Source organism: Lacerta agilis, chromosome 5 (assembly GCF_009819535.1).
Source record: "Lacerta agilis isolate rLacAgi1 chromosome 5, rLacAgi1.pri, whole genome shotgun sequence".
Classification (NCBI taxonomy): domain Eukaryota; kingdom Metazoa; phylum Chordata; class Lepidosauria; order Squamata; family Lacertidae; genus Lacerta; species Lacerta agilis.
This window is the reverse complement of record NC_046316.1, coordinates 55179109-55201763: the sequence shown is the minus strand read 5'-3', so window position 1 is coordinate 55201763 and position 22655 is coordinate 55179109. Positions and strand designations below refer to the sequence as shown.

Below are 22655 nucleotides of genomic sequence, written 5' to 3'. Positions count from 1 at the left end.
TGCAGTCCCAAGCTGAGAGCTCTCAAAACACCCATTAAAGCTGGCTGCTTTAGCATCACAGTTTCCTCAGCTACACACTATGTACTGCTTCAGCCAAAAGTTCTTCCTAAGCAGAAAGGTTGCCTCAGCATGTGGGCCCTGCAGGCACAGAGTTTTGCCTCTCCCTTGCAGGAGATGGGTTTGGGCACATTGGCTGCATAGGCTTCATACATTCAAAGCACATCATGCATTTTTAAAGCACATTTCCTCCCCACCCCCAATAAGGTGATTGGGAACTATAGTTTCACAGAGCTACAATTCTCAGGATACAAAGTTCCATTCTCAGCCACAGTTCCCAGAATCCCAGGATTCAGAAGGGGGTAAAGTGCTTGAAGTGTATGGCATGTACGCAGCCTCAAAACTTTGCATTGTATTGACTCTTCTGGTAGGTAGCCCAGGTCCTGGCCAGCACCACTAGATGGTGCAAACAAACTCCAGCCTGCTCTCATCTTGGATGTCGGAACTTAGGTCAATTTTATTTCCATGTTCTAAAGAGGCAGAGAAGAGTAGGGAAAAAAACAGTTGTATTTCTTTCCACACTTCTGATTTAACTTGTGAATATAAAAATAAAAAAAACTTAAATGGATAAACTGTTTCCTTATCTGGTGCCTGTGCCTGTGAACTTCACTCTCTGTCTTTAGAGACATGGCTTTATTTTAAAACTGCCATGAGCTGCCCAGAGGACAGGATGAATAGGTGACAAAGATATGTCGTACATGAATGAATCAATAAGTCTCTCCTAAACAGGTTCAAACCAGCTTGTCCTCTAGCAGGGTTGAATGTTCCAAAAGGAGGTTGTCAACTCGCATATATAAAGGATCCATTCTTGAAATCATTCTAATTTTGATCTTAGTGGGTCTCTTGACTTTCATAAGATGCTGCAGGCAATGATTTCTGTGTGACATGCAGGATTTTAAGTTTCACGGCACCACTTCTCACATGGTATTCTCCAGAAAAAAGTTTGCATTGCACTCAGTTATTTGTTTTTTAAAAATTCTTTTAAATATGTTTTTTTCTACTGTTGCATATTTGGAAGCTCTTGCTTGTGCTGACGCACTTCAGCTTGGAACTACGGCAAGATACACACTTGTGCAATTCACATGTGACAATGTAGACAATTTCCCCTGTTTATAGAGTGGATGCAAATGTCCCTAGAAAGGGGTGCAGAGATCTAAATGAAAATAGGGCATTCCTTTAACCCTGATCCTTTTTTTCTCTATGACAAGTTTGCCAAATTACATCTCAGTGTGCGTCTTCTTGGGGATCAAAAGGCAAGTCAAATCTCATGGCATCTTTCTACATACTTCCCAGAGAACACGGCGGCAAAAATTCGTGCCTGAGGGTTCTGGCTTCCTGGCACGCAGCAGGAGCTGGCTGGGGAGCCCGCGCCTTCCCTCCACGTCGACCAATAGCACGTGTCTGGCTGCGACTACTTTGCGTGGCTCAGTGGAGCGGAATAGGCACGTTCATGGGCGTAGCCAAGGGGGGGGGCACGGAGGGGCAGATGCCCCCTCCCACCAATAAAAATACCTAGCTAACTTAGGTTGAAACCCCCCCCCCCCGCAACAAAAGGCCTACCTCCCCCTAACAAAAATCCTGGCTACGCCCATGGGCACGCTCCTCCAAACCCTTTCCCGCCCGCTGCCTTGCCAAACAGGCCCGTAATTGCCCTGACAAGCAAAGGCGAGCAGGTTGTCGAAGTGGTCTGAGAAGCCAGACGTTACGGGGTCAGGCTAGCGATTCTTTCCAGCAGCAAGTCCTATTTTTCAGGTTGCTGTCAGGGAGGCCGATCGTGCTTCGCTCCCCTGCGGACCTCCAATCTCTGCCCTGCCAGAACCAGATACTCCGTCCTGACCCTTTATTTGCAAAGAGAGAATTCGGCGCGAGCCACTGAAGGAAAACAAGCAGAAAATAAAGTGGGAATGGGGAGGGGATAGGATAAAGATGCCCCCTCCACGCCGGTGACATGGCACGATCGGGTTTCTCAGTGGGCCAATTAACTCTTTGCTGGAATTAGGTTCAGACTAAGGAAAGGGAGAAGCCTCTCTGCCTTTGGACAAAACACACAAACACACCCCGCCGTCCCTTTCAGTCAACCACAGCAGGAAAAAGCAACGCCCCTCTTTCTCCTTGCAGGCTAACGCCCTTCCCAGTGACGTCAAGAACGCCGCCTGCCACGCGTTACCAGCAGGGACAGCGGAGCCCCGCCTCCTCCCAACCCGATTGGCTGACTTGGTTATCTTCGGAGTTCGGATTTAGAACCTTGGAGTTAAGAGGCAGATGAAGCCGATTGGCTGAGATGCAGGTTGCCTGCGCTCTTCAATGGACAAAGGAATCTTCACCGCGTGAGCCTGCGAATGACGGGAATCGGCTTGGGGAGAGGCAAGGCGAGAGCAGGGGAACCGCCCGCCCTGGCGGGTCTCCAGGAGCCTTCGAGAGACCCGTGGCCTCAAGGACGACAGCAGCCGCCAGGTCTGTGACTTACCTGTCCGAGGAGCCCGAATCCACTCAGGTCTGGGCATCGGCCTCGATCTGTTGTTGTAAAATGCAATATTCCCCCGAGTGGGGGAAGGGACGTGGTTCCTCGCTCGCCTGGAGAGCGAACAATTCTTGCCAGTATCTCGGGGCAGCACGAACCAGAATAATTTTTTGCTGGGCTCCTTTCTGTTCCCTTGACATCATGCTTTTGCTCGAAGAAGTTCAGAACGACAATGTGGGGAAGGTTAGATGGACAGTGTAACTTGCCCTAGATCTCCCAGGGCCCCGCGTGGATTATTATTTGGAGATAATAATACTGTAATGCAAACGAGCTGAGGGGTGCATACTTGGGAGTTATCCTTCCAACATCCCGGTAAGGTAGCATAGGCTAAGACCCTGGCCCCTTGTCACGCAGTTAGTTATCTCCTTGCTGAGCACGGAGATTCAATTCTGCGTCTCCCCGTGGTTCAAGTCAACATCAGCTCTCTCTTTCCATCCAGTCCCAATATCGGTTCCTGCACAGCAACCGGGCTGAGGGACAAATATGCGTGCTGCATATGTTTAATGCCATTTTCGGAGCGATATAAAAGTGCACCCTTAGCTCCCGGGAACTGATGTATTGGCTCGTCTCTTCGGCTCCCGCGTGCCCATCTCATGGTTTGAACACTCTCTTTGGGAATTAAGTGTTGTTCCTAGGCTTTCTCTACCATAAGAGACATACATCAAGGCATGGGAGGCTGCTGGGAGAAGACAAATGCCAGCCCTTTTGCTTGAGTGTAAGAATGTGAGCTGTTGCCCCATATGGCCCCACCCTGGCACTCATCCCAGCTTCTGTGGAATTTCAATGCATGCAAACCGGCTTTTAGCCTGGAGCTGTTTCCTGGTATGTAACTCCTCCCAACTTGAGCACACCTGTACTGAACAAGCAGAGGCCTGGCTTAATATTCTGCTGCCAGAGAATTAACACCACCATCTGGATGGTGTTGGGGCAGCTCAGCAGCTTGCTTAGGAAAATGGAGGTGCTCTCTTTCTGATGGCCTGCACATCCCCAAGGGCCAGGAGTCAGCTGCAAAATAGGAATCCCAATTCCTTCAGTGGGGAAGGAACCAGTTTTGTTCTGTAGGAGGTGGCGGTAGATAAGTTGGGTTGGCAAAAAGGATGGATGCCTTGAGGCATGGCTATGGAAAGGTTGTCTCTTACACATCTGCTCTCAGCTAGGCAGGCAAAAGTGAAGATGAGGGTGGCAGGGGAATAGCAATGACTGGCAGGATTAGTCATTCTGCTGTTTCACCCTATTTCTCCTCTTTTCACAGAACTACCTTCAGCTACAGAGTGGAGGGATCCTAGCATCATGGGAACCCCAGCCTCTATTGCCTGTGACTTGCCACAGCACCAGACCCCCAAAGCCTGCACTCGCAAGAGAGCATCTGCCAACATCTTTCAGGGGGTGGGGCTGTTGCAGTTGCGCCGCCTCTTCCACAGCAGTGGGGATGCTCAAGCCGAGGAGAGGGCCCAGCTGGTCTGGGATTGTGCAGGGAGCCGGTGCATTGCTCACGCCTTGCAACAGCTCCGAAGGAGGCAGAGAAGGCTGAGGCTGAGATCACACCTGAGACCTCCTTCAGAAATGAGTGGTGGCGCCAGACTCCTAGAGCTCCAACACTTCAGCCGCTTACGGTATGGTCTCCCATGTTCATGCCAACCTGCTTCTACAGCTCTTGCACTTGCCATCTAACAATAAAGCCACATAGATCCGCTCTCCCCTGCTGTTTCTTCAGCAGCAGGTTGTAGGCCAGCAATGGCCCTTCAAATCTCATTGGACTCTTAACTTCCATTTGTCTTAGCTAGCATGGCCAATGATAAGAGAGAACGGGTTTTCTTCAGCAACATCTGGAGGACTTCAGGTGCTCAACTCCTGGAGTAAGCAGATGATCTCTACCTAAAACCAGTAACTTCCTACCTGCCCACCTTTACAGATATATTCTATAAATTGCTGGTTTGTATACTTTTGACCAGCTGCTGTACCTCAAGTCAGGTCACATTCATGGCATAAAGCCCTATGGTACTACTTTAAGCAGTCATGGCTTCCACCAAAGAATTCTGGGAGTTGTAGTTTAAGGATGCTGAGAGTTGTTAGAGGTCCCTTTTCCCTTTACAGAACTATAGTTCTCAGGAGTTCTCCGTGACAAGGGATTGCTTGTTAAACTGCTCTGAGGGGGGGAAACACAGGGACTTCCTTACAACTCTCAGCACCCTTAGTAAAGTGCAGTTCCTATAAAAAAAAAATTGGGGGGGGGTGGAGACATGACTGTTTACATTTAAAGCACTAGGATTCCACTTTATAGTGTGAATGCAGCCTCAGGCTCAGAGCTCTTCCTAAGCAACTGGTGTTACCTGTTCCTAATGCTGTTGTGCAGATGTAAAATAGTTATGGCCATATGTCATCAACAGTGGTCTCTTAGAGCATCCTTTGCTTAAAACCGTGTTCATTGGTTATATTGCAGTGTGTTCAAAACTGGAGCAAGTGTGCTTTGTATTGTACTCAGGCATAGCATGTAAACAGAATCTGCTGACAGGTACAGAGTTTAGCCTCTTACCAACCTCAGCTTTCAGCTTATGTACGTTATAGCTGAAAATATAGATGAAAAAGTGTGTGGGTAACATGCAGTTTCAGAAACCAGAGGGGCAAAGCTTTCTCTAGCTCCTGCCCTCTACTCCTCATTAACAGAAGCAGAATTTATGTATGCAGAGTAAGTAAACATGTAAATGTAATTCATTTGCATTATTTGTACAGTTCACACACTTTATTCTCCCTTTCAACAGAATTTTAAATTCTTTAAACATGGAGGATACAAAGACAGCTAGATCAGCAGGGTTTGCGAACCTGTGGCCAACCAGATGTTGCTAGACTATAGCTTTCATCACTTCTGATCGTTGCTCATATGGCTGGGGCTGAGAATTGGGCGGATCAGTTTTGCTATTGCTGATCTAGATGAAAAGGAGAGCAAGTGTGCTTCTCACAAACTAGCAAGAGAACTTCCAAGTGCAGGAATAGCCACACCTGTAAATTCTTTCCTCCTTTACTTGTAGAAAGCCAGCATAGCAGTTCTCTTCTTATTGCCTGTACATATTGCTTACTTCTCCAGAAGAGATAACATACTACTCCATTTCTTAATGGGTGCCTTTGTTCTCCTATAGGATTGAAGACCGCACCACATCATGTGCTGATGTTGATGGCTGCAGCAATAGTGATAAGGAGATAGATGCAGCTGATCAAACCAGCCACTACACTGCTTCCCACTACAGGAAGAAAAAAAGTGGAATGGGAACTGCAGACTACCTGCACCAGCTCCGTCGGTGAGCAACTGAACCTTATGGCAACAGTTGTAGTTAAATGTCACTGTACAGAACAGGAGTAGCCTGAACCCAAGGGGGGTCCGTATGGAAGATGCACTTCTCTCATAGCAAAATGTTTTCGTATAATATCCTGTGTCCTTCACGCTGGCAAACATGGCGGAGAAACTTGAAACCAACCCTCCTCCTTCAAGCACTACCTGTTCTGGTTCTCTGACTTGACTACATCTGGCTATGATGAAGCACAAACACTACAAACTGAATGTACCTGGTCATATTTAATAAAGCTTATTATACAGTCCCCTCTATGAAAGCCCTTTATGTGAATGCAAGTATTAATCGCTTAAATTGCACCAATGTCTCTAGCTCAGCACTGTATTTTGTATAATCAGATGCTTCTGAAAAGTCGACAAGGAGGCTGCATGAAGGTAACAGCTTTCTTGTTGGCTCCCACTCAGTAATTTGTATTTGGAGGGAGGCTGACCCAGCTGCATGAAAACTATGTGGCACCTTCGTGTAAGTAGCTGGAGAGAGGGCTGTCCCTCATGAGTTTGTCTAGCCTCCTTTTAAGATCAGCTAGAGTCACGTCTTGAAGTGGATTTCCTGATTATGCCAACGTGTCACTTGCTTCTTCTAAATCTGAGGCGAGTCAAGTATGGGGGTTGGGGAATGGATTATTAAGGGTCTGGGTTTGCACCAAAAGCTCCATCTACAGTGATAGCCTTAGAAAGTCTCACTTTCTGCAAGACTAGCTGTCTTAACTCTTTACCCACCTGGTTGTGAGGGTGGTCACTTCATCCTATACAAAGAATAGTCACGGGGCAGGGCAAGTATAATGCTCTTTCACACTGTAGGTGTGATCACATTGACTGGGGAGTAGTTCCCATACTGCTATTATACAGGAGGTCAGTCCTTTGAAAAACGAAGTGTTCGAAAAAGTTGTGAGATGGAGTGTGGGGACATACGCAGTCCTGGTAATTCCAAAAAAGAACAGGAACTAAGGCTCCATTATGTTTAAACAGTCTTCTGCCTATATGTACTCACATACACCTGTTGAACAACCAGAAGTCTGCCCATTTGGGTGCCTAGCTGTAATAGCTCTCTCAAGGCAAGAAGGAGGTCTTGCGCACAATCAGCTTCATACTTGGTGCAGAAGTTGGGCAACTTGTTTTTCCTTTTAGCTGTACAGATTTTATTTTACCAAAATAGAAGTGAATACTAACACATTAAGGCAATGAAAGGATATATGTTGTATTAAATATCACTTTGAGCCAGGGCCACCCAAGCTAACAGGATGAAATGCATGATTCTTTTTCCTAAAGGCTATAAAAGGATCGGGAAGGTTTTTTCTGCAGGTGGTAAAGGGGTAGAGAATATGTGGTCCTTCAGATGTTTTTAGACTCTTACCTCCAGTCAGCCCCAGCTAGCATGGGGATAGTGGAATTTATAGCCTGGAACATCAGGCAGGCAGGCAGGCCACAGCTTCCCCAGCCCTGCACTAAAAAGCCCATGGGTGCAGGCCAGCTTCCCATCCCATGCTTTACAATACAAAACAGTCAAACACAAGGAAGGACTTCCCAATATGTATGCAGTGTAAGCTTCACCTAGTGGGGAATATTCATACTGCAGGGGAAGTAGAGAGCAAGTGTGAGCCATGACACAATTGCAAGCAGCAGCACTGTTGCAATGGGGAGAGCAGGGAGAAAATTCAGTTCCCATTAACACAAGCAGACAAAAAAAAAAAAAAAACACGCAAGAGACTGGCTCTGCAACTGCAGATCTGTTATGAAGATACTTGCATTGATTTAAATATATTACATACATTTCTACAGTGCATAAGAACGATACATTTCAGTTCAGGCTGGCAAAAAGGAAAAGAACCCGTGCCTGGCATCAAGTACATCAGCTTCAGCCTGGCACCTCAGGCATACAGCAGGGAATTGTCCCCCCAAGTGAAAAAGAGGCAGACCCCACCCCCACATACAGGGAACCAGGCGCCTGCTCTAAACAGCAGAGAAGCTGGACTCGATGCAAGACTTCTCCTCGCAGGCCTGGGTGGCAGCCAAATCAGCAACACCCAAGGAGAAATCAAGACACTTATATTGACAATTTCAGAGGGTAACTTAATGCCAGGGATTTAGCACAGTGGCTTTCAGAAAAGCAGCATTCACTGTACCATTCCATTGCACACGGGGTGTAAAGGGCCTCGGTATGGTAGTGATCCTAATGTGAGTGCTTCCCCTTATGAGGATGCAGTGAGGACATTTCCCCCATGGCAGCAGGCAACCCCACCCAGAGAACCTCCTCCCCCCTCCCGATTGTCAATGCCCAAATGCAGCCCAAGGGAGGATCCTACCTCTGGCAGCGGCCTCTTTTCTGCCTCCCGCTTACCCCAGCACCGGCAGAGAAGAGGCACAGCTATTACTTCCCCTAGGGATCAGACTAGATGGGTGTGAAATACTAGCCTAAGGCTAACAGTGCTAGGATATAGTCATCCTCTCAGTTGCTCCGGGACTACATGGAGAACAAGTGTATGCACTTGGGTTCAATTATTTAAAACCAATGTTAAAATCTACTATTTGAGGCATTTACTCCCTTGCAGAAGGAAGGGAAGGAAGCACAGCAGTTATACTCTTGCAGGACCTACCTTCTAATATTTACCGTTACCCCAGGCAGACAAAAGCTGCACCAACAGGCTCTAGTCCGACCCTTAAGTTCTTCTTTCCTCTCTATCCCAACGTGCATCCTCCCAGGAGCAGTCGGTGGCAGCTGTGCTCCTTATGGATGGCCCCAAGACATGACTGGTGCCTACAGCACTAGGAGGAGCTCTGTAGGACCACGGATAACAGAGCAAGCCTAGTGGAGCAGGGTCCTCCCCCTCCACTGCAGGATAAAACAGGGTGCAGGGAGGGAAGGAGGAATATCAAGGCTGGGAGTTGCACATAGCAAGAGCACTTCTATCCAACTCAGATCATCCCCCTTCATTGCCAGCCTTCCCAGGCAGAGGACCCTGGGGTGATCTCCACCCAGATGGACATTAGAGGGACGGCTTGAAACCAAAGGATGCTGCATGCAGGCACCTGCTGGGAGATGCTGCCATGCTCAGGCTGGGGAGCAGACGGGCATTTCCAGCCCGCAGCAAGAGGGGGGGAGCAGTCAGGTCTAAGGAAGGGCCTCCCTTCCTGCTGGGAATGTGCAGAGTTGAGGCTGGCTGGTAGCGCCTGCTTACATCTCCCACTGGCAGCAGCACAGCGGCCTCAGTCTGGAGGATTGGCTGCCCACTGTCAAGTGATAACTCAGGTTCCTCGATGAGTCGCAGAGGCCTCTGCTACCACCAGGAAAAGAAGGGCTTGCGGCTCTGGAAGCTTTGCGTGTACGACTCACTGGCAGAGCGCTGGTGGGAGCGAGCTGTCTCTACAATTACAGGGGGCATCTGGACCAGGTGAAGGGGGCTCTTCCCATCTTTCAAGGCCTGGGTCAAATTCAGGATCTAGGAAGAGAAGAGAGGGGAAACCTGAATGACCGAAGTCAGCAGGAACCCAATTGTAAAGGGAGTCAAGACAGCCCAGTGCCCAGCACAGATCCCATTCCTCCAATGGCAGCAAGCAGCATACCTGGCCACGCATGACGGCAATCTGCTTGTGGAACTGGCCCCTGTCAAAGCCTGGATCTTTCTACAAAAGAGACAGCAACAGATAGACAGACACGATTAGGGTGGGTGCTGCGTACAAATCTCTTGTTGTCTTCTGTTCTTATGGAGAGGAATAGGTGCAGTTACCCTCCCACAGCATCCACACAAATTATTTGCTCATGAGCAGAATGAACAGAATCACAGGTGTACTTGCCCTGGTGCCTGTGGTTACCTTGAAGAGTTCATAGAGGTCTTCTTCTAAATCCTTGATAAAATTAGGGTCTGAAATCTTTGGCAGTATCAGATCCTTGATCTCCTGGGAAAAGGGCACCTTGGCCTGGGGCAGCCATGCCCAGTAGAAAGGGTCTTTGGAGAGGTGGGGAGAAACAAAAAGCAAATGTTAACAGGCTTGTTACAAGGGCAACATCCCATAAAGGAGACTGAAGATTCCTCAATCTTAGCACCGGAGGCCCTGAACATCCTGGACTCCACATGGAAACAACACAAGGCAGTTAGCCCTTAAAGAGCACCCTGGACCAGCCAGAAACACTTGCTTACTGGGAATCTAGTGCTTGGGACTACCGGTACTTACATGCTCTCCAAGAATCTGGATGCTTGAGAGGGAAAGCCAGGCCATTGTCAATGGCAGCCAGTTTAATTATAGGCTCCTTCACCACTACCCATTCTGAGTCCTACAGAGAGGGAAGAATGTTGAACCAGAAAAGGGTACTGTTGTATTTGTTACTTTTTACAGGAAAATGTTTCAAAGCATGGAAACAATAAACGTAAAACAATATCCTAAAATGTTCGTACACACACACACACACACACACACACACACACACACACGAGTGCTCTGCCCCACTGCTCACTGTTTACCAACCGCAACTCCATTGCTCTTCCCACATTAACCCTCTACAGATTCCCCTTCCCACCCCGTGCAGCTACTTAATCCCCCTTTTTACCTTCCCAAACTAATTTTTGAAGCCACTTGTCTCTTCTATTCTGCAGCTCCGCTTTGTACTCGTTTTCACCCTCACCCCCACCTCCATGCCTCCCTCCCTCTCCTTTTGTGCAGCACCCCACCTCTGCACACAGACCGCTCCCCTGGTAAGCTCCTGCATCTTCCTCTTCCCACATATTGCAACTACCAAGCACCTTTGCAGCTTCCACCCAATTATGAAGCCACCGCCCACTCCTATTCTGCAGCCCCTTTTGTGCCTCTGGTTTGCTCTTCACCTTAATTTCCATGCCTTTTTTTGCAACCCCTCTTTACACCTTCACTCCCTTTTTCCTCCCTCCGCCAGCTTCCTTTTTTTATCTCCTCCTTGCACACAGACCACCCCCATTTCCAAGCCTCTCCTCTCCTATTTGGTAGCCCTTTGCACACACACACATACCCAGTGATTATATATATAACTGTATCTTTAGGATGAATAGAATCTTAAGAGCAAGTTTGTCAGTTAGCTTGTTCAGTTTTGCAAAAATGGCTGTTTGCTTGTTTTATTAATAAGCAGCTAAATCTGTTCTAAGTAACTAAGTTGAATCTGGAACTTCATGATGAATATCGTACATGGTACCAGGAGTGGAATACGTTGTGTGAAGGTACTATGGAATATTTTAGGGCTCCACATCCTTAATCTTTCTTACATGAGGTTGCTGAGGAATGGAAGAGGCAGAGGTTTGAGTACAGGGAGAAGGGAGAAATACTGAAAGGAAAAGATATGTTTTAAACAATGGCAGATGTTTAAATAAAGCAAGAGCATGGGGAAAAACGGGGGGAGTGGCAAGGTTTTAGTACAGCAAGAATAAGTCCACACCTTCCTTGGAGGCGACCTTAGATAATGAATGCAAGATTCATGTGGTGAGAGGCAGTCCTTGAGGTTACTGGGATATACTCCCAAGTATAATTCCAGAATAGCCGAGAGGGGCAATCCAAGACTCACCATCCCAAAAGCAACACAATGGGCACTGCTTATACTACCAAAAGTTCTGACCAAGCCCTACCTCAAATCCTCTCTGCCCTCTTCCCCCCCCCCCCAAGGCCCAAAGGGAGTCCAAGCATTGCTAATGGGCATAGCAAGTCTAGCACTCCTCTGACACTACCTTCTCCCTGCCACTTTTGCCCCTCTGTAAGCTTGCTAGAGCCATGATGCCAGATTTCTCTTTTCTGGCACTCACTGGAAAGGGCTCAGCAACTTCTGGACTCTCCCATGTCTTGGTGCCAGGCTATACACTGAAGACCAACTTTCTATATCACTCTACAAGCAGCATGTTGTCACCTAGTCTAGCTGTGCCTAAGACGTGTTCAGCAGCTATGGTGCCTGATTAGAGACATTCCCTTAAATTTGGCCCTTCCTCAATGCTGCATACCAGTTCCTTCCAGTCCCATACTGCCTGCTGCTGTAGAACGCAAGGTAGATCCCCAAGTGGAACCACCAGAACAGCATGGGCCCTACTCACCCGCACGCTTGTGCTGTCCAGAGGACAGTCATACTTGATAAGCCAGTTGTCATTTCCCCGGTCTGTGAAAGAAGGGAAATGCATTGATAAGACAGAGAAATCTCACCACAGATAGCAAGATCCACATTGTAGTATTAAGAAGTGGCAGTGGGGGAAGAAGAAGTAAGACACACCATTAGACTACGTAATCTGGCATCTTACAATCTTTCAGTCATTCACCCCCTATTATTTGGAGGATGCAACCTTATCCCAGCCTTGTCATTGCTGCTCCTGGTTTGTCTAGCCACAGAAGAATTTCCCATGCAAAACAGTAAGGCAATCGCCTACTATCCTTCCTTCAGGGGAAGTGGAAGCTAGAGATCCTGCATCCTAGGCTTGAGAAGAGGCTGTACAGCCTTCAGGTAAGAGTATCCCAACTCTACGAGGATTTTAGGACAGTAAGACTACCTATGGCTACAGCAGGGCTCCAGGTTGGAAACTCCACATAAATCACGTGCAGGCTATCCATCACATCTTGGACACAATGGTTTGCCCCAAGAACCAAGGAGCACCAGCACGCAGCTATGTAGGGCTCTAGGTTAGTGGAAGAGCACATGCTCCATATGTAGGAATTTCCAGGTTCAATCCCTGACATCTACAGATAGGGCTGGAAAAGGTTTTTGAACAATCGAAGTAGAGATTCGAAGTTAAGGTGGACCAACCATCCGACTTAGTAAAAGGCAGTTTCCTATTATTCCCCTCAAATAGAGGAGGAAGTCCCCAAATATAAATGACAAGAAGACAAGGTCGCAGGAACCCAAATGACAATAGAATATAAATTATTGAAACATGAATAAAAACATGCGCAAGTATATGTGTGCAGAACACAGAAGCACTGTGTAGAAAACAAGGCATTTCCCCCAATTACTATAAATAGTACCGGTAATTGATGAGATCTCCAGGACTGTATCATGTTGCATACCTCTTCAAAAACAAAATTGGAGAATGATTGTCATTTCATTTTCTTATGATCCGACCCACTGACAACATTGTGGAACATGAGAGGGCCAAGGAGTTTCTGAAGTAGCATACCAGGGAATACGTGCATTGAGCAAGGGCTACATTCAGAATAGCAGAGCAAAATACACTTCCCTCTTCATAAGGCTTCCCAACAATTAACATCTCTCCCATCAGATTCCTCAGTCGGCAGTACTCCCACCCTAAGCGCTAAGAGCTGGCACAGAACCTACCCGTATTGCGAATGATGTAGTCCAGCACCACAAGCCTCTCAAACTGCAGCAGCAATTGGCGGTTAGTATTCTCTGGGAGGGGCTCAGCCTCAAAGCGACGTAGCCAATAATCTGCATCCTTGTAGCCTTCCACAAAGAGCTGGAAGGAGCCCACCTGAGAGCAAGAGGCAGGTGGGTTAAGGGAACAAGGCCTGGCTCAGTGGCACAAAACATTTCTGGGCACCTTAAACCACCCCTACCTTTGGAGGAAGCCCAATTCGGTGAAACCTCTGCCCCACTTTTGGCACTTTCTCCAGGGCCAGGCGTTTGCCCCGGGACTTCACTCTGTCAATGGCGCTGTAGTTAAATGTCTCACTGGCCAAGTACACCACCTGTGGGCATGGAAAAGAGATGACTTTTAAAAAGCATAATCCATAAATGCCACACTCTGCTATTTACAGAACATGGTAAAAATCTAGGCATATCCAGGTCTGCCTACTTCATTAAAAAAAAACCCAAAAAACCTACACATCTCAAAGTCCAAGTGTAATTTATTGACCTGAAAAATTACAATGGATTGGGGAGAGTAAAAGACAAGCATCAACCCTATACCCTCTAGCAGCTTTGTTAAAAAGTAAAGTAAAGTTTAAAAGTGATACTGTATAAACATTCCATGCTTGTGGTTAGAACTTTTCTTCATCTGTAGTCACGTTCTTCTAACTACTTCTACATGTAGTTCCTACCCCAAAACTCAAATATGCAGATCAATCTCAAGAATGCAGTAACCAAATTAATGTAAAAACCAGCAACTCACCACACTTGGCAAAGGGCAAATTTATGAATGAATGAATGAATGGAATATAATAATTCTGGGACTACTCCCAGTTGCTTCTTCCCTCAATTGCTGTTCTCCCTGCTTCTAATCCAAAGCCAGAAGTCCTCACTGGGCTAGGAGTGTGAAATATCAATAGATATATAGGAACAAACCATTAAGGTAAGAGACAGAAGTGGAGGCTGGATGAAAGGCAGGATTTTATTATTTAGGAAGTAGGTACTGGGGATCTCACATAGAAGCACACAGGCATCCTATCCACTATTAAATCCTGCTGTCTGCTTCCTCCTCTGTCCCAGGCTCACCTTTGTGCGGGGAACAATGTTCAGTTCCAGCTTCTGGTCAACAAGGCTAGCACCAGCCTCAGATAAGTATCCCTGGTTAAGAACAAGGCAGTCCCTTCCAAAACAACAGGGGCAGCACAGTTTCTGCAGCCACTTTGTCCACTTAGGGTTCAGCTGCCCATAAGGTTCCTCATTCTTGGGTTTGAATACACCGATGATTTTCTGAGACGGACAGAAATGGGAAGTTGGTTAATTCAAGCTGGACAAGGCAAGGGCAGCCAACCCCCACAACACATGGCAAAGTACCAGGCTCTTGCCAAACAGATCGATATTGTAGAAAGAGAAGGGGTTAGAGGTCTTCTTTGCTAAGAGCTACACATTTACAAGAATGCTTCCAGTTAAAACACACACATCCGTCACAAGGGACCTGGTGCCCCACTTTTCAAGAGCAGACCTTCAACCAATAGTTCTCATTTTTCACTCCCAAGAGTTCAGGCAGCCAAGCTGAGTGCACATTCTCTGAACAAACATATTACCTAGGACAACAGCTCTTAACTGCAGTGGGGAAATCTGTGACCCTTGATGGGTTGTTGGACCCAACTCCTATCAGCCCCAGCCAGCACAGCCAGTGATCAGGAATGATGGGAGCTGGAGTCCAACAACATATGGAAGGCTACAGGTTCCCTACCCTGTCTTAATCAAATAATTCCAAAAATAAAAACTAGTAAAATTAATCTCTTTAGCATGGAAAAGAGGAGACTGAGAGGACATATGATCGCCATCTTCCAATATCTAAAGGGCTGCCACATGGAAGATGGAGCAAGTCCACCTTGTTTTCGCCTGCTCCAGAGGCTAGAAGCCGAACTAATGGATCCAAGTTACAAGACAGGAGATTCTGACTAAACATCAGGAAGAATTTTCTGACAGTAATAGTTGTTCAACAGTGGAACAGGTTCCCACGAGAGGTGGTAGACTCTCCTTCTTTGGAGGTTTTTAAGCAGAGGTTGGATGGCCATCTGTCATGGACGCTTTAGCTGAGATTCCTGCACTGCAGGAGGTTGAACTACTAGATGACCCTTGGAGTCCCTTCCAACTCTCTAGTTCTATGATTCTATAATCCAGGGGAACAATGACCTAAATAATTAGTCAAGCAGACTGATCAGTTCCTCCTCCTAGGACTGATCGGCTACACCTCACTGGCTGGGTAGGTATAACAAAGTTTATGGCATCTCTAATTGGGAAATTTATTAGGAAGTTTCACTTCCCGGTCCACATAGCATGCAATTTAAAGCACTGGGACTGAGAGCTACAGTTAGCTGCTGCATTGGCGACAGGGCAATGGGCCTTCCATCGTAAAGCAATGTCTCAAACCTTTGGAGTTCCGGTTCCCTTCTAAAACTTACTTACCCCCCCCCCAACTTCTAAGCCCATTCAACCCCATTGTTAGTGCTCTCTTTAGCTAGGGAGCACACAGAGAAATTACTGTGGCACAAATATCCAGCCTTTCCTACTACAAGTCCTTTTGGGTTCTCTATAGAATCCTACCCTTGGGCCTCAGAGGAAGATTGCCGTGTCATTTTTTACAACAGTGAGATGCAAACAAGTCAAGCAGCTGCTGCTTCTCATCTCAGGATGATTCTAGCAGGATGATGCTCAGACAGGAGACAAAGATCCTGGGGAACTCCAGAAAGGAAGTAAAGTGTACAGAGTGCCACATGTTAGCAAAGACTCTTCCCGCCCCTCCACAGCCTCCCTGTGCTCCACAGATAGAGAATCTGTGGCCCTCTAAGATGTTGGACTACAACACCCATCAGCCCCAGTTGGCATGGCCAATAATATGAAAATCTGTAGTCAAGCAGCCACTGGAGGGCTACAGGTTCTCCACCCCTTCTCTGTCCCCACACCAACAACAATACTAGCATGCCATACAAGGTTACCAAAGCGACAGGCACAAAGCTTAGGAAAGGTTCACACTGAGAACTCTGGAACAGCTTCTGGGGACTCAGCTACATTGGCAAAGAAAAAACACTATATGCTTTGTTTATGTATTGTAACACTGTGACACCAGATGGTGCTGTGGAGTTCCGTTTTCGCTAACCCGATTTGTCATACAAATTCTGCAACGCGTTTAACCGAAACGTTTCTTTGATGTGTCTAGTTCCAGCCCAGGGCACTGATTTAAGGAAGGAGCAGATGCATGCGTGCAACCACTAGATGGGACACTAGTTGATTACCGGTACTTGCCACTTACAAGCACCAGGCCATTTGCTGCCTACACTATAGCCTGGCCTATTCAAATGAGTGCACCACCAGCAGGTCCTGGATTCTGGATGGCTGAAACTGCATGACATAAGTCAACATAGGAGGCTACCTTCCACAGAAGATGCTTCATTAAAAAATTTATGAGCATTTGTTTTTTAACAGAACATACTAGGCCTCACGACTGCAGGAGACGCCTCTGAAGGTACAACGGGAATTTCTACTAAAAGTTTGAAAATCAATTACAAGGAGTAGCGTTCCTTCAGTCAACAGCTCCCTCCCACCCACGGCCTTTTCACTCATATGGCTCTGTAATCAGAATCTTCTAATTTGTGACCAAAAAAAGGACAGATATGCACATGAAACACATGCAACGCAAAAGCAAAATTGGCACGGTTTTCTCCTAAGTTATGGATTGTACAGTAACGGAATGTTGGAGCTTCAGCACACAATTCTAGATATACCAATTACATTCAAGGCTCTTAGTAAAGGAGAGCTAAGAGTTAAGAAGGATGGGAGCATTGTGGCTGGCATAGAAACCAGGGGGGGGGGGAGAATGTAATATGTAATAAGCCAGCCAGGCTCCTGGATACTATATATTCAAATGCCACATAGAGCTGGGCCAGGCCTATGCTTTGGAAGATGCCATTAAACATGTCTGTTTACTTGGGTGGGGAAACCCTGGCAATCTACCAGAATCAAAATTCCTCTTTCCTGATACCCCTGATTATCATGTATGCTGGCTGCTCTCACTTTCCCTCTCTAGGCAGCTGCACCGCTGAGGAAGCCATGTCTTCTAGCTGGTCAGTTCCATACTAGATGTTAGATAATTCTCTCTCCTAGCCATGTACCCAGTGTTGTTGAAGCGACTGGCATGAGTTTGGCCAAACTGCGGGAGGCAGTGGAGGATAGGGGTGCCTGGCGTGCTCTGGTCCATGGGGTCACGAAGAGTCGGACACGACTGAACAACAAAAAGCCATGTACCAAGAGTTGACTTTTTTAACCATGGGGTGGAGAGGACACAGAGTTGCCATCAGAGTTAGTAGAAAGGCAGGGTCAACAGCGTATCTCCAGCCACACATACAACAGTAATATCCAACCATCTACCAGTGGCACACACATACACACATATAAAGAGGTCAGGTCTAATTGGCAGCAACTAACCCAGAAACCATAGCCTCCCCCACAAACATCTGACTGAAATGGCTCCTTTCTAATGAACAAACAAAACTGACGGAAGTAGTGCTGCATCGATCCATTTGCCTTCCATCCACCTAGGGCAGCAGCACAAAGACCAGGCTGACTCATCCTGGCGGAATCTCCCACAAACTCAGCTAAAAGGGAAGTGAATCCAAAACCCAAACCAGACAGGAAGAAGGAGCTGGATCACTATAACAAAAACTGGCATGGCCAGCAAATAAGTCATGCTTTTCATACAATCAAGACATGCAACTCAGAAAGAGGAAGCTAAACTAATCTGGTTAGTTATGATGGGTCACAAGGAGAGCCACATGGCCACGCACACAGTCAATCCTCACATAGGCATGAAGAATACACTGCGGCTGACCGGAACCACAGCACATGCTAATCCATTTATATAGTAGGATCAGTTATTCAAGAACTCAGCCCACAGAACCCAACACAAGACAGACATGCCCAGTTCCTTGTAAGTACAGTGATACAGCAAGCCAGAGGAGAAAGCAAAGCCTCAGGATTATTCTCTCCTTAGATTTATTCATTTACAATACTTATAGCCTGCTTTATAGTCTCACAGGCTCTCAAGATGGCTTACAGAAGATAAAATCACACTCTATTCTAGTACAGGAACAGAAATGACACAGTGCCCCTATATAACCATGATTATTCAGGCAATGTTCCCTGCCTTTTTCATGTTCATATCAAGTGTCATACCAAGCAGCAGCTCCCATGGAAATCCTAAGGCAAGGGAGTAGGGCTCAGAAGCTGGACCTCACTCAGTCCATGAGAGAAGCAGTCTTCTCTTCCTGGAAGCAGGCAAGGGAATGGAGCAAACAAGAAAATAATGGGCTAGAACTTAAAAAGGGGAATGCTAGTGAATCTAAGAGATGTCTCTTAAGACATGATCAAGCATGGATGCATACATCTTGCTTTCATTCAATACATGCTTACCCAAATATGCTTAAAAAACAGTAGTATTGCTTTAAAAAATACACATGCTGGTAACAGCAATAAAAGAAATGTCTGATACAAAACAAGAAAAGATCAGATTTCGTAGTACACCATGCACATCCCACACCTACCTAACTCACCTGATGAGGACCTCAGGCCACAACAAGGTATGAGTTGCAGGTAATCTTATCTCTCCATTACTAGAATTAACAGACTGAATAAAAGGACTCCATCTGATTTTTTAAAACTTCCAATGACATGAAAGTCAGTGTTTCCCAGGACAGCCCAAGTATGTTTACTGCATGGAAGGCTTAACACATTCAAAACCCATTATTGTGCCCTTAATTCCACTATTTACATAGCACTGCTACTAGCATGCATGTCATTTTAGAGTGCAACAAGAAAAAAATCTTGTTTCAAGGAGTTTGCCATCCAAAATAGGCACAAAGTAGTTGATCTACCATTTTTAATAGATTTTTTTTATCCCCTCTTGATCAAACGGGAAGAATTACGGTATGTCACTAGATAAAAAGTCATTGATGTCTGCTAATGGGGGAATACCCAAAGCAACATATGGTATTCAAAGATTAGAAAGTAGACTGTGTAAATATTAGCAGTGGTGACCTGGAATTCTTCATAGCAAAGGGCAAAGAGTAGAGTACATAACCTGAAATTTGAAAGAGGCCAGTCTGAACATTCTTCTACAAATTAGGCATGTATAGTTCTTTCAGCTTTTCTCCCAAAATAACCAGCTTCTACAGATGTTTAAAATGCAGAGATGAGCATGAGCTTAAAGAACAGAAGTTTCAATGCCAGTTTTATCCAAAAGGCCAAAAGGTTCAGGAAGCACAAACAGGAAGGGAAGCTGATCAGCTGCTCCATGGATTTGGGGGGGGGCAGAATCTCAGTTAACTATGTATTTTTATTGCTTTGGGGGGCAGCTGCCCCTCCCTGTCCCCCCTTGACTATGCCCATGAGCTGCTCTCATACACCAACGATCATTCTCTACAAAAGGGACTATCTGCCTTACAAGCATACAGCTGTTGCATCAGCAAGCACACAAGAACTTCAAGTGAATTTGTTAAGCTCTCCCTCTATTGGGGTCATATTCAAATGAGCTAGGTTTCTTGAGCCACTTGTAAAGTGGAGCCGCAAGCTGGAAGCAGTATTAGTTGAGTAACTTTTGGTTAAACTGCACACTCACAATAACAAAACAATACCATAGAACCCCTGCTCCAAACCTATCTGAACACTGGGGAAATCAGCAAGGAGTTTACAATGTCCAGCCACACTCATAGGAGCCAACTCCTAGAGACCAAGGTACCTTTGGCCACCCAATAAAATATTTGAGGGGCCAGGGCTCCCCAAAGTTGATGGGCATTGCCATTCAAGTGGTGTGTATGTGGGTGTGTGTCTCATGTCATGTGATCAATTATGTGGGGCAGAGCTTACACCCCCCCAAAATATTTTATTTAAGTTGGCACCCCTTGCCACACTAAAGATAGTTACCAAAGTATCTATGTCAATCTAATTCCTATCCATATGCCCCCAAGTACAAGAACTGTATGGTATACTCTAGAACAGGGGTCAGCAAACTTTTTCAGCAGGGGGGCGGTCCACTGTCCCTCAGACCTTGTGGGGGGGCAGACTATATTTTTTTGGGGGGATGAATGAATTCCTATGCCCCACAAATAACCCAGAGATGCATTTTAAATAAAAGCACACATTCTACTCATGTAAAAACACGCTGATTCCCGGACCGCCTGCGGGCCGGATTTAGAAGGCGATTGGGCCGGATCTGGCCTTAGTTTGCCTACCCATATTCTAGAAGCTTACCAAGAAGAATCCTGTGCCAGTAATACCACCTAGGGCAGTCGGGCCACCTGCCTCCTTATTCAAGATCAGAAAGAGACAGATCCAACTAAAGAAACACATTATGAAGGCCAAACTAAATGCCAAGAATGGGTAACAAACAACTGGTATCCTCCCCAACCCAGACAACTGAACAGAACTAATAATCCAGGACAGCAATTGACACCAGAATACCAGCTACTAAAGCCTTTAACTGGACAAAGTTATGCTGGCCTCTGGAAACAGCCAACCGATACACACCAAGTCCAAGATAACTTTACCCAATTACAACAAAACACCTCAACATGTCAAGCAGTCCTGTGCCTCCTCATTGGGCAAGAAGGGCTAAAGCTTCTAGCTTTATATTTTGTATTATTCCCCAATAACCTTAGTATTACACTGACAGCAACACTATGAAACAAACATTGGAACTGTGAGATGCTAAAGAGTAAGACCATACCTGTTTATATTATATTTACAATAATAAAACTGATTCTGTTTAAGAATAAGGCCTACACTTGGCTGTTTCACGAAGGGGAGAATGGCACAGCTGACAGATCAGCTGTACTTTATGGGCTATATTGAGCACTGTCCTTTGGCCACATCTACTCCAGAGAAGGGGGAAAGGGAGAGTGCAAGCAATAGCAGAATTAAGGAAAGGTGAGGAGCTAGAGATTTGTTGTTGTTCAGTTGTGTCCGACTCTTCGTGACCCCATGGACCAGAGCACGCCAGGCACGCCTATCCTTCACTGCCTCTCGCAGTTTGGCCAAACTCATGTTAGTAGCTTCCAGAACACTGTCCAACCATCTCATCCTCTGTCGTCCCCTTCTCCTTGCGCCCTCCATCTTTCCCAACATCAGGGTCTTTTCTAGGCACCTACTAGCAGGCAGGAGTGTCTTGGAACAAAGAAAGACCACCCTACACTTCAGAGAACTGGTCACAGATGTGGCAAAGACATACACACTATCCTACCATCATCATCTTAACGTTACCTATGATACTAATTCTTAAACTTGTTTAGCGCTTTCAAGTGTTCAGTGCACTTCACATGCATTATTGCGATCCTTGTAAAGTCAGTCAAAGGCCAGCTAAAGAGTTCCCAGCTGAGACTCCCCGGCCCCCGTTATCTTAGTACAACGCAGGGCGACCACTTGCCAACATCAAGTAGCCACCTTTCGGGCACCCAGACCCCCTCGCTCCCCCACACCCTGGGCTGAATAGTCTCCACACACACCCCAGCCCTAATCTTCTCACCCCCTGCGGGTCCTTGACGAAATAGCTGCCGCTAGAGCCCTGGTAGATGCGCTCCGGGTAGATGCCGCGCTCGCTCGCCAGCTCCGACTGCCGCACCACCTCGGCGAATTCTGGGTCGTCGGGGAATTCGTTCCGGGGCTCCCGCTCCCCGCGGGCCACGGCAGCCGCTGCCCCCAACCCAACTGGAACTTGGACCTGCGCCGACCCGGCCGACCCTACCGCCCCGCGCGCCCCACGCTCTGCGCCCGCGCCCCGATCCAGGAGGGGCTGGCGCTCCCGGTCGCGGCCACCTGCGGGAGAGCCCGGCGGCGAGGGGCAGGGGCAAGGGCAGGGCGGCGGCGCGGACGGGGCGCTGGGGGTGGCGGGGCAGGGCGGGGAGCGCACGGCACCTCCAGGCACCCCATACCCTGCGGCCGGCCCGCGCTCCGGAGACACCAAGGGGCTCGTCTCATCCATAGAGGCCGAGCCCGAGCGAGGCGCGGATGCAACTCCGGGCACTTGCGCGCACAGACCAAGGCACTGCCGCGCTCTGCGACTCAGCGCCGCTCAGTTCGGATCACCTGACACCGGCCCCGCGGCCACCGCCGTTTCCGCCAGAGCGGCACCAGCCAATCACGCCCCCTGTTTACAGGGCGCCCGGAAGCCCCGCCCCGTGGCTCCCGCGGCCACGCCCCTTCGTTGTGTCGCGCGTGCTCCCTCCCACCGCATTGCTAAGTCATGCGTTTGGAATGAAGAATGTGCATGGAGATGATGAGCAGCTCTTCTTCCCACTCCTCCTTGCCTTTCAAATCCGTGCTTTTCCTTTAGGCCCCTGCCTGCCGTCATCGACGCTGGTTCCCCAGCACAGCCCACATGG

The 22655-nt window shown here is 47.4% G+C and overlaps 2 protein-coding genes across 4 annotated transcripts; one reads left to right on the top strand and one right to left on the bottom strand.

The window, feature by feature from the left end:
• Positions 1-2284: 2284 nt before the first annotated feature.
• On the top strand, positions 2285-6176 carry AVPI1 (arginine vasopressin induced 1). Of its 2 annotated transcripts, none has more exons than XM_033149888.1 (3): positions 2285-2511; positions 3831-4191; positions 5713-6176. In XM_033149888.1, the coding sequence occupies exons 1-3, from the start codon at positions 2397-2399 to the stop codon at positions 5873-5875; spliced, it is 639 nt and encodes a 212-aa protein (XP_033005779.1). In that variant the 5' UTR covers positions 2285-2396; the 3' UTR covers positions 5876-6176. The 2 variants fall into 2 exon arrangements, with proteins under 2 accessions (XP_033005779.1, XP_033005781.1); XM_033149890.1 differs by lacking the exon at positions 2285-2511 and adding an exon at positions 2530-2551.
• A 1457-nt stretch (positions 6177-7633) lies between these two features.
• On the bottom strand, positions 7634-22386 carry PI4K2A (phosphatidylinositol 4-kinase type 2 alpha). Of its 2 annotated transcripts, none has more exons than XM_033149883.1 (9): positions 21800-22386; positions 14308-14508; positions 13431-13562; positions 13192-13345; positions 11963-12024; positions 10092-10191; positions 9714-9865; positions 9483-9542; positions 7634-9358 (listed from the first exon to the last, which is right to left on the bottom strand). In XM_033149883.1, the coding sequence occupies exons 1-9, from the start codon at positions 22253-22255 to the stop codon at positions 9197-9199; spliced, it is 1479 nt and encodes a 492-aa protein (XP_033005774.1). In that variant the 5' UTR covers positions 22256-22386; the 3' UTR covers positions 7634-9196. The 2 variants fall into 2 exon arrangements, with proteins under 2 accessions (XP_033005774.1, XP_033005775.1); XM_033149884.1 differs by having other exon boundaries at positions 9732-9865; positions 21800-22383.
• Positions 22387-22655: the final 269 nt, after the last annotated feature.